General features: G+C 34.4%; 1 protein-coding gene across 1 annotated transcript; it reads right to left on the bottom strand.

The window, feature by feature from the left end:
• On the bottom strand, positions 1-10,598 carry LOC110380647 (uncharacterized). Its single transcript, XM_064041004.1, has 14 exons — positions 9,847-10,598; positions 9,451-9,652; positions 9,054-9,150; positions 8,619-8,723; positions 8,330-8,418; positions 8,107-8,173; positions 7,977-8,027; positions 3,947-4,631; positions 3,674-3,878; positions 2,081-2,177; positions 1,407-1,511; positions 1,002-1,090; positions 447-513; positions 1-60 (listed from the first exon to the last, which is right to left on the bottom strand). The coding sequence occupies exons 1-14, from the start codon at positions 10,448-10,450 to the stop codon at positions 1-3; spliced, it is 2,523 nt and encodes an 840-aa protein (XP_063897074.1). The 5' UTR covers positions 10,451-10,598.
• Positions 10,599-11,136: the final 538 nt, after the last annotated feature.

Genomic DNA, 11,136 nt, shown 5'->3' with positions numbered 1-11,136 from the left:
CTATTTAGCGCCGTACACTGTCTGCAGCAAGGCGAAATATGACCATGCTGAGCTTAAAACCTGTGGATGGAAAATCATAATATTATTTATCAGCTATATGCCTGACCATATATTATTTTCTACAAGCTATATATATTACGTAAATACTGTAAAATTCCTCCAAAAGTCGTGCAGTGGGTATTGCGGGAAACAGTAGGAAACGTCCATATATCTACATACAAATACAAAAGTAAATCCAAACATCCACGTTTGTAGTTATTGCGATATGTGGATATGCTGGCACAGAGCTGACTCTTTGGGCAAGTAACTTCTCCCCAAAGTACAGATACCTAGCTGAAATCTGTGCTTTGGGGGCTGTAATTTATGTTTAGAAATATTTAGCAGCAATTCTAATGTGGGTGATTATTAAATTAGAATTACATAGAATGTGCCATTTACCAACTTACCCTCATAAAGGCATTCAAGTTGACATCAGCAAATCCAGCGGCTGTCAGTTTGCACGGCTCCTGAGCCCTGCAAAGTAAACTAAATATGTAGAGAAATAGGACTAAAGTTTAGAAAACAGCTACAAGAAATAGCACTCTAGTTAGTTTCTTAGTTCCTAGTTTCTCTTCCAATCCTTATGTAGACAATAATGCAATTGATCAAATAGGTACGCTTTTGTTAATTAAGGAGTATTTCCAGAAAGTTCCTTTTGTATTTTGAGAACTTGTCGTCAGAAGTTTTATAACTTCTATATCTATGTATTAGTTTACCCTACCTTAGCTATATTTTAGTTTACCTTGTTGTCATTTATAGCATTAGCTATATTGTCAAATAACTTTTGAGGACCGCGAGGAGTGTTCTCTGCATAGATACCTACATTTTGACTGCAGCGAAGTTAGGAGTAGCTATCTCCAATGACGCTAGATATTTGACAAAAGCATTAAATGACAAAGGCCCTATAGTAGAGTCGTTATAATTGTAGGATTACAAATACTTAACAATGTTAAATACGTCACCTAGTCTGCACGAAGAGAATTTGTTTACCAACTTTGATGTTGGCGGAATACCACTTGCAATTGTACACTGAATTGGTTATTTCCAAACTCTGAAACAGTAGAATATCGTTAAAAATTAAATAACAGGTCAAATACCAAGTAGGTATAGGCATTATTTCCCAGATACATTTGGGAACTACACAGAGCATCCCAATAAAAAAAATGTCTGTAGCTTTCCTTGATAGGTGAGTTTCTAACACTGACAGAGCTTTTTAAATCGGTCCAGCGCTTCCAGAGATTTGCGCGTTCACACAAAAAAAAACAAACTCTTCAAATTTATTATATTAGAATAAGTATAGATTTCACCTAACCATAGGCATAATTTTAAGACAATCATTAAATAGTATTTCGATAAATAATACATACCGCAGTCATCATCAGATCAGCGAAGAAACACAGGAAAAATACTTGCATTAACGCCATCGACAGGAATGTCAGAAATGTTATAATTATAACTATGTCGTCTACTATCTGAAAGAAGATATACAAAAACAATATGCAATTAAAGAATCTGATGAGAAACTGATGAGAAAAATACGTATGTTGAAGCTATGGAATGGTAGTATAGATGAAATACTAGGAACATTGATAAGTTATTCGTCATCATTATCAGGCATTTCAAACTGGACCATTATCTACCCAAACCTTCTGAGCGATCTTCAGCTTCATCTAGACAACGTTGGTCTTATATTTTTCAGATAACGAATTTCTATTTCATGTTAGCTGTTCTGCAATCTTATCTTGTGTATAAGAAAAACTAAAACCTTTCATTCTTAAAATCATCAACCACATCATCATCATCATTAGCCTTTTTTACTGTCTCCCTGCAGGAGACATACCTCTTCTCAAACAGAGAAATAATGAGCGAAAATGAAAGCAAACCCTAATACTAATCTCAGGACATTAAACCACGATTTCCCCGATTCACAAGCATAAATAATTCAAAAGTATCATGCACAGTAATGTGCAAATGCACCATAATGACATGGTAATGATGATGCAAGTTGTGCAGATGCAGTTGATAAAAACAGTGAAATTACCGTAACATTGAATCCAGTGAGGCAAATCACTAACGAACTAGATAAAAAGTTGAATAGCGTTGACTTTGAGTAGATTATTTCAAGAATAGTTGATGAGCTGGAAATTAAAATTGTGATATATCGTTATACAGTTTTACCAGAAAACATAAATACACAAACACATATTTATTGAGCAATAAGAAATAAGGGCGGTTTTAGCAATTACTTTTGCAATTGTACCTAATAATTCCAAAACTGACATAACGGTTTATTCAATTCGTATGCCTGTAGTAGGTATGTTGCTAGGCTATCTACTTTCTTTTCCTTATGGGTTATTATTTATCCCCACCACTATTACACATCCAGATTACTATAATAGTTAATCCCCATATAGCCCCATACAGTAAACCTTACCACCCAAAACAAAAATGTGAAAGACTGCCAAGTTCGATAATATGGGGATGCTTCGCCTGTAAAAGAAGTGAGATCTGAATAAGTACCAAGTTCCATACACATACCTCAGTTAAAAATAGTTACTTTTTAATGATGTTACATGGCAAGTTTTCATACATCTTGTTATTAACCTACTAAACGCAATGAATCAAGTATTTAATTTTCTATTAAAACTTGCCAAGTAACATCATTAAAAAGTAACTATTTTTAACTGAGGTATGTGTATGGAACTTGGTACTTATTCAGATCTCACTTCTTTTACAGGCGAAGCATCCCCATATTCCCCATATTATCGAACTTGGCAGTCTTTCACATTTTTGTTTTGGGTGGGATTTCATTTATTTTTGTAAGGTTGTTTATTTTATTTTTTTCTTATGATGAAGTTAGTTAAAGAAATGTCTCATTTATACTATCTTTTAGATTTTTTTAATATGCACTATGTTTCTTACAAAGAAATGAAGTAGATTAACTAAATGGACTAGATTTACCAACTGACTGACATGACATGTTATCACATATTATGTTCGTGGATCAAAGTTACACATTCGTTATTTTCGAAAGAGATTCACACTTGGCCGTTTTCAGATTTTTACTTTACTTTGACTAAATACAAACCTTTGTACCATTCGAAGATATATTATATAAATATAGATAAATTTAGTTCGTTTTAGTTCCTTAGTGTTATAAATTTACACCGGGTATAAAACACCTTCATTATTTTGAAACCGACTCACACTTGGCCATTTTCAGATTTTTCCCTTTACCTTGACATAAAGACCTACCTCCATGCCAAATTTCAAGTCAATACGACCATTGGAAGTGGTCTAGGTTTTTGATGAGTGAGTCAGTCAGTCAGTCAGTCAGTCAATCAGTGAGTGTATAGTAAAAATAGCGATTTTCTGACGTCAATATCTCAAGACCTACAATAGGTATATTAGTGAAATTTTGTATTTTAGATAAGTGAGGGGGTCTCAACAGATACTAGAAATTTGATATGCGTGAATAAAATAGATTTTGAGTTACAGGGGGGTCGAATTTGGCCCGAAATGGTTCGTGTAATATAACCCACGGCCGGTGTGTCGCTTTTTTTGCTCGAACTTGGCGGACACACTGCCGTGTGTCTAGATTTTTGTGATCACAGAATTAAATCAAAACACTTACTAAATAATGTCTTGATGCCATTTCAATAACTCAGTGAACTTGTTCCGCAATTCGTTCTCTTCATAAAACACTCCTTTAGAAATACTTCTATCAGGAATCATTCTTTCAAAATCATACTGTAGCAACTTGAATTGAACTCGAATATAAGTACAGCAAGTGAAAAACAAATAATCAGCTGCAGCCATGTCCAAAAGTACGACGCATTCTGAAAATTTTGGTAGAATCAATACTTGAATAGATACTCCTTGCTCTAATTCCCATAAGCTTACTTACCTGACCAAATCTGATGGATATAAGCAAAAGGCCAGTATTTGAGCTCGTACGGAATAAACGAAAACACGTCCAAATAGGGCAACAGCATCTCGAACTCATTTGTTTTGTAAAACTTCACAGCTATCATCACCATAGGAGTCATATCGAAGACTACTATCATTGAACAGTTTAGCACATACAGTACATTTATAACTTTGTTCAAAAACCCTGTTTCATTGGCAATTATTTCTTCTTTTTCAATACATTTTTCTCTGTTATTTTCCCTTATCTCAAGTTCTGTTAATAGATCTATTAGTTCTTGTATATGTTCTTCATACATAAGGTGATATAAAGACTTGATCATTGACAGTATAGAAAAGGTTAGGCAAGGAGCAACACTGGTAACTTCAATGAAGTTTTTGCCCTGTTTTATGCCAAGTATTACGTAGTACACACTGCCGATAATTGCTGAAAAAACTACGAGGAAATTCAAGGTGTATAGCCACCTGTATTTGATTGTGTCCAGTGGCGTAACGATCTTGTTTTTTATATTCATTCCTGAAAATCGGAATAGAACACCGAGTTTTTCGATCGATTGATCGAATATTAGTGGTTTGGACATTTTTATCTTCATTTCTGAGGAATTATATGACAGCAATTTTGGAAATAATAAAGCTCTATGTGAGGTTGTTTTAATATTTGATACCTGAAAGTTTAGAACGATATGTTACCGGTAGAAGAGCACTGCAGGAACTGAACTTTGTCATGTGTGTTTGGTTCAAAGCGGCCGCGATAGTCATAACATTGGTTTAGGGTAAACAATAGCGCTGTCTAGACTGCAGTATGGCGTAGACATTCCAATTCCATTGTTTTAAAAATATATTTCTTACGTGCCTTTATCTTTTGATTATTATCGGGTATATCAGTTCCTTTTCTTCAATTGTTGCTCCATCAGTTTTATTCATTAAGTTCTCACTCAATTTCTTTGAAGTCATCATCTTGTCATAAACTAGGTATTTCAAATTCTTCTCTTGCACATATGTAGGTTTCTTTAGCTACATTACTATTGTCAATATTTACATCTGCTTTCAATATATTCCTATAAAGTTAGTTGAAGGATGCTCAAAAACTTCACTTGCCCTTTTACTCCTTTCTTAGCCAGTTTACTACAGTTCTCCAAATTTTGATGCGAATTATTTCCAAGTATAGCTGGATCTATAACAAGCTTGGTGACCTTGAATTAGTCACCAAACCCAACCGTCTGTGACCACGACTCGTAATGCTGTGTCATGGAGTCATGGACAAATTGCAAGACGTGCTTGTTGGAACCTTTAGTTTGCAAATATGGCGTTTTATCTTGTAATCTGTTCACGTACTACTTTACATTTGTAGCTTTTATGTGTTTCTTTGTAGTGAATCATAGCAGAGCAGTGCCTTGTTTTGAGCTACTTTTTCGTACTCTTCCTGCTTTTTTCGACTATTGCATTGCTTAGAAGGGTGAAACTCTATATTCTACTCTTAATCTCAGAACCTTCAAATAAACTCTGCCACGGGTTCGCCTACTTAGGTACTTCTATTTGGATCTCGTCATGTCTAAGTTTCCGATGGTCGTTAAATATTTACGTATTTTTGATTGATCAAAGAAACACAGGCTCCCAAACTGATTGGACGTCTCTATTATTTTTATTTTTCATACTATGACGAAGTTGCAATGTGCCAGTTTTATTTTCTATCGAAGTCTACATAACCTTCGTAAACATAGGTATTGTTTGCCAAATAGGCTGTAATTAATATTTTTTGTTCTTTATCTCATAAATAATATATTTATTAATAGGCCTCGGTAGCATCACTGTAATTATAACTAATACCTATTTCATAATTGCTATCAATTTACGTAATAGCTTTGCAAATTCTCGTACCGTTTGCAGCTGAAAATCAACGTTTAATGCCAGTAATTTTGTAGGAAATGTTAGAAGTAAGTCTGATATTTTCGCTAGTCAGACAGATCTCATCATCCTCCGAGCCATATTTCCAATCATGTTGGGGTCGGCTTCCAGTCTAACCGGATTCAGCTGAGTACCAGTGCTTTACAAGAAGCGACTGCCTATCTGACCTCCTCAACCCAGTTACCCGGGCAACCCGATACCCCTTGGTTAGAGTGCTGTCAGACTTACTGGCTTCTGACTACCCGTAACGACTGTCAAGGATGTTCAATGACAGCCGGGCCCTACAGTTTAACGTGCCATCCGAAACTGATTAAAGACAGATCTAGTATGCTGTTATTGGTAAAGATAGCCTGTATTACTTGCTGGACAGTCTAAGTAATCCACGGTCTTGCTGAATGGCCATAATGAGGAGCTTTTATAGAAAATGCTTGCTCACAACTATTACATAAGTAATACAATTTAAACTTCTGCTTATGAGGTGCAATACAACCACACATACCAATTGTAATAGGTATACCTATTATGTTTTAAAAAGAGTAACCATGGAGTTTCTTGCCCGTTCTTCTCGATAGGAAGCTACTTTTCGAATGAGCAACTAGAATCAAACTTTTTTATAATTTTTGACGTTCATAAGTGCTTAGTGAAGGCCTAAATGAAATAAATTATTTTAATTTGAATGTTTTTTCATAAAACACGTAGGTACTAATTGATACTTATCTAGGCTACTTTTACAAGTTGCCACCAGTAATTTCACCGGCGTCCCGGAGTCCTCAATAAATGGGGTAAAACTGAAAGATTTTTCACATTGGCCATTGTACAAAATGTAACAAAAAACATACTTTCAGGAACAAAATGATTTCAGGAACTTTTTGTGCTAACTTTTCATGCAATTTCCACATAGTCGTCACAGCAATTATATTAAATACGAGTAGCATCATTAAAATGCAAGCCGATCGCGAAGCCCGCTGAAATTCTGATAACAAAATTACAGCACGACCACTGTATAATTATATAATTAGTGAATTACTAACGAAAGCCACGTTCTAGTGTGAGTTTTTAATCATTTGCTAGCACGAATTTTTACTTATGTATTTTTGTCGTTTATTTTTGACAATGCTTTTTATGAAACTGTGTGTTTTACTTAACAATGAAAATTGAATTTTTTTCACAAAATAAACTTGTAACATTTTGTCTACTAAAATGGTGAAGACAGCGACATAGTATAAAGAGACCTTATTTATACAATGATAGCGATACTAAAAAGTCTTAAATGTACTTGTTTAATTAGTAATGATTATTGCACCTTTTCGTCGTGAACCAATCAAAACAAATGACGGTCTTCATTTTCGGTCTTTTCTCCTTCCAATTTCTATCTCTCACATTTAGGATTCCCGCCCACGTCAAACTTCTTCTGAGACAGAAAAACATAATTTTTGTAGGACATCCTGACTATGATTTCCTTACCGATTTTTTGTATAGGATGTGTGCGTTGGACTACTGCTATGAGCGTGTTCTATATTTCTCCTACAAAAAAACTGTCACCGATATATCGGACGTAGGCCTTAGACCTAGCCTTAACTTTGGAGCGCAGATATGCGCGACACTCAATTGAATTTCTATTGTTTTACATTACAAAAGGAACATTGAAACAAAAAAGCATCTCCTTCACATAGCCTTGTTAACCTGTAAAACGTGAGAGTAGCAAAAATCCAGTTGATTCAGAATATATCTAGCGACATTAGTCATGCGGTAGGAATATCGAGACCGCTCCCGGGACGGTGCGCAAAACTGCCGGTTTGTACCGGGATGTACTTCTTGTGGGGATGATCAATTGCGGCCGGTTAGGTTTGGCGGGATAAAGGTTTAAAGTCATCCGGATTTGGTTTAAGATTGGTTGCGATTTTTTTTTATTGAATTAATACTCTGAATTTACACAGAAAAAGTAGAGAGAAAAATATAAGTACAGGTATTTAGTTTAGGTGCGTAAAAAAAGTTTAAGGATGTTTGGTGGTAAAATTGATCGTATGCTAAATTGACTAGGTGATTTCGTAAGTAAGGTAAAGTAACTTGATATAGAGTAATTAAGGAATAAATTAAGTCGGTGCTCCATAGAGGGTTTGTAGAAGGGCGAAATAAGACCAAGCTGTGCTTAAAATCTGAAATAAAAAGACAATATTTGAATGATCTGAAAAAAATAATCGATTTAATACATAAAAATTTATTTAAGCAAAATACCTTCATAAATGCTTTGAGGTTCACTTCGGAAAAATCTGATGCCGTCAATTTACATGGAGTTTGGGCTCTGGGAACAAAAAATCCATTTCAATTTCAAACTTATAAACTGAAATTAATTATGTTTTTTTTTTTAGGTTTGATATTGTTTATTTTCTCGAACATAAACAAATGTACGCATATTTATATAACACTTAAAATAAGTTATGAATTAATTTGTAGGTACCTTGTTTGTACCAAAAGCAGATCCTTCCCAAGAGAGGTATCAGCTAAGTACCAACGACAGTTGTACACTGCTTCACTTATTTCCGTGCTCTGAAAGAATTATAACCAAGCAATATAGGTACATTATTAATTATCGTATTGCAGATTTCTATAAAGTTATCTCCATTACTTTGCTTTTGCTTCATGTATCTATGATAATTTGTAAATTATTTCAAATTTTAATCTCTCGTTACAAAACAGTGATCAGTTATTGAAATCCGCAGATGAAGAGCATAGGTGTTAATACCTACCGAAGTCATCAAGAGGTCCCCGAAGAAACACAAGAAAAATATTTGCAGTAAACTCATAAAGAGAAAACTTAGGAACGTTGCCACGAAAGCTACGTCGGAGATTGCCTGAAAATATTAATAAAGCATCATATACAGGCACATAGTTACCATATAAAAATCATTCAAAAACATAGCGATTGCTCAAAGTTTTCGATACTTATACATAATATAATACGAGCAACATTTTTTTTGTTTATACCCTAAAAGCTCCAAAACTACTAAACCGATTTGCAATATTTTTTCACTGTTGGAATGCTGTTCCTGAGGATACTGTTCCATATGCTATATTTATCCCGATACTGTGCAGTAGTTTCCACGGGACGTGGGTGAAAATGCGGAAAGCTAGGCTCGGCTAGTCATTAAAAAAATTTGAGTTACATTATTTGTTAACAGTACCATAACATTGAATCCAGTGAGACAGATGAGGACAGAACTAGACACGAAGTTAAATAACGTGGATCTAGTGTAAACTGTCTCCAACATGTTTGCTGAACTGAAAATAATAAGAACATTAAAGCTACCAAGAATTTTATTTTAAGAAAGAGAAATTATATTCGTAAATATACTTAGTCAACACTTTGACGAACTTTGATGTCATACCACATAATAATATTTCCCATACCGATCTGCATATCGCTAAGTATTTTTATTACCTTTATTTACATGATAAATAATATGTGAACTTACATTAGGCTCATCATACCCATCAGGCCTTTTATTAAGTTTACAAGTTTACATAATTAATAACATGAGTCCTTTACTATGGTATGTTTAGTAATAATTCATAACCTACCTTATTAAATCCTGATGCCACTTGATCAATAGAACAAACTCGGCTCTAACGTCCTCAATGTTAGTTAAACGTCCACTGGCGTCTTCTTCAGGAATCACTCGCTCAATATAATGCTTGAGCAATCGGAATTGCATGCGAATGTACGTACAAAAAGTGTAGAATAAGTAGTCTGCGGTACAGATATCTATGATGACCACGACTTCTGTAAATATGACGTTTAATTTTTATTTTTTAATGTTTATAATAAAGTGACAGTAAAGAAACTAAATACACCTTACATGGTGACTGATCAAATTGGGCTAGAAATATTTTTGCCAAAAAAGAATTGGCTTCAAATTAAGGTGCAATTTTTATCAGAGTACCAAAATATATAAAAAGAAACAGCGTATTACATACCTGACCAAATCTGTCGCAGGTACACCCATGGCCAATACCTAATGTCATAAGGATCGAAGGGATAAACGATCAAAAATGGCAGAAGCAACTCAAGCTCATTTGTAGTGAAATACTTTAAAGCAACTAGAGACACGGGGCTTAAAGCAAATGCTACTAACAACACAAAATACAAAACATTCAACACTGATATAACAGTAGTTACAAAATTATGTTCGTATTTTATTATAGCATCTGTTTCTTCGGATTTAGGACGAGCTTTCTCATTGATTTCCAAATCTCTTAGGACTTGGATCAGTTTATCAACATGTTTCTCACGTAATATGAGGAATAGAGACTTCAGGTTACCAAGGAAACTAAGAGTAATGCATGGAGCGACGTACGTCAGTTCTGTGAAACTCTTAGAGTTCGCAATACCAGTGAAAAACCACATAACAGCCCCGGCCAAATCAATGTTTAACCAAAGGAAGTTTATAATGTAAACGGTGCGACTTTTTATCATGTCCTTTCTGGTCTTTGTGCCGGATTTTATATTTATACCGGTGCATCGGAATAAAAATTCAATCTTTTTTACTGTTTTATCAATAAGTAGTGGTTCTTCGTCCATTATGAAAGCTTGGAGCTGTCTATAAATCTTTTGTTTATGAAGCGAACGGTTTTTGTTCCAGCGATTCGGATGCGACTGATAAATGGTTCAATTTTGAAATGTTTTTTTCCTTTACAATTATTTTTCAAGTCATAGAGTTAAGAATGTGAAAGAAAGGAAAATTAAAGCATTAATAAATGAAAACCAAAAATAAACTCTTCCTAAAAATGCCAAATATTATTTTTATAATGTTTGTTCATTTAAAAGAAAAATCACTTTTCATTCATTTAAAATAGAACAGTCAAAAAATTATAAATATTTTTACTGCCATAAATGTGCTACTTCTATTTTTTTTTAGTTCAACACTATAGGGGAGACCGGGGCAAAGCCGTATAGCTAAGGGTTTGTGGATGCTGATCAATAATTTTAGAACACAGATGTACTAAATCAACATTTATTTTTAACCAGTCTCATAAGGTACGCAATCACAATATTTTAACTTAGATAATTAAAGCGTAAATTGAAAAAAAATAGCAAAAATAATTCTTCGACGTTTTACGGTTTTGCCCCAGGGCATGGACAAAACCGTATACCGCATGGATTTCGGCACCACGGCATTTAAGCAGCTTTGAAGTACCCCATAGTCCCATCAAACACGGCTTGAACACCTTCTTTCATGTTTTCCGCGACCCACGATTGTCTATTAG

This window comes from Helicoverpa armigera, chromosome 24, assembly GCF_030705265.1.
Source record: "Helicoverpa armigera isolate CAAS_96S chromosome 24, ASM3070526v1, whole genome shotgun sequence".
In the NCBI taxonomy this organism is placed as follows: domain Eukaryota; kingdom Metazoa; phylum Arthropoda; class Insecta; order Lepidoptera; family Noctuidae; genus Helicoverpa; species Helicoverpa armigera.
Note: the sequence above shows the minus strand (reverse complement) of the source record. Positions and strands in the feature narration are given on the sequence as shown.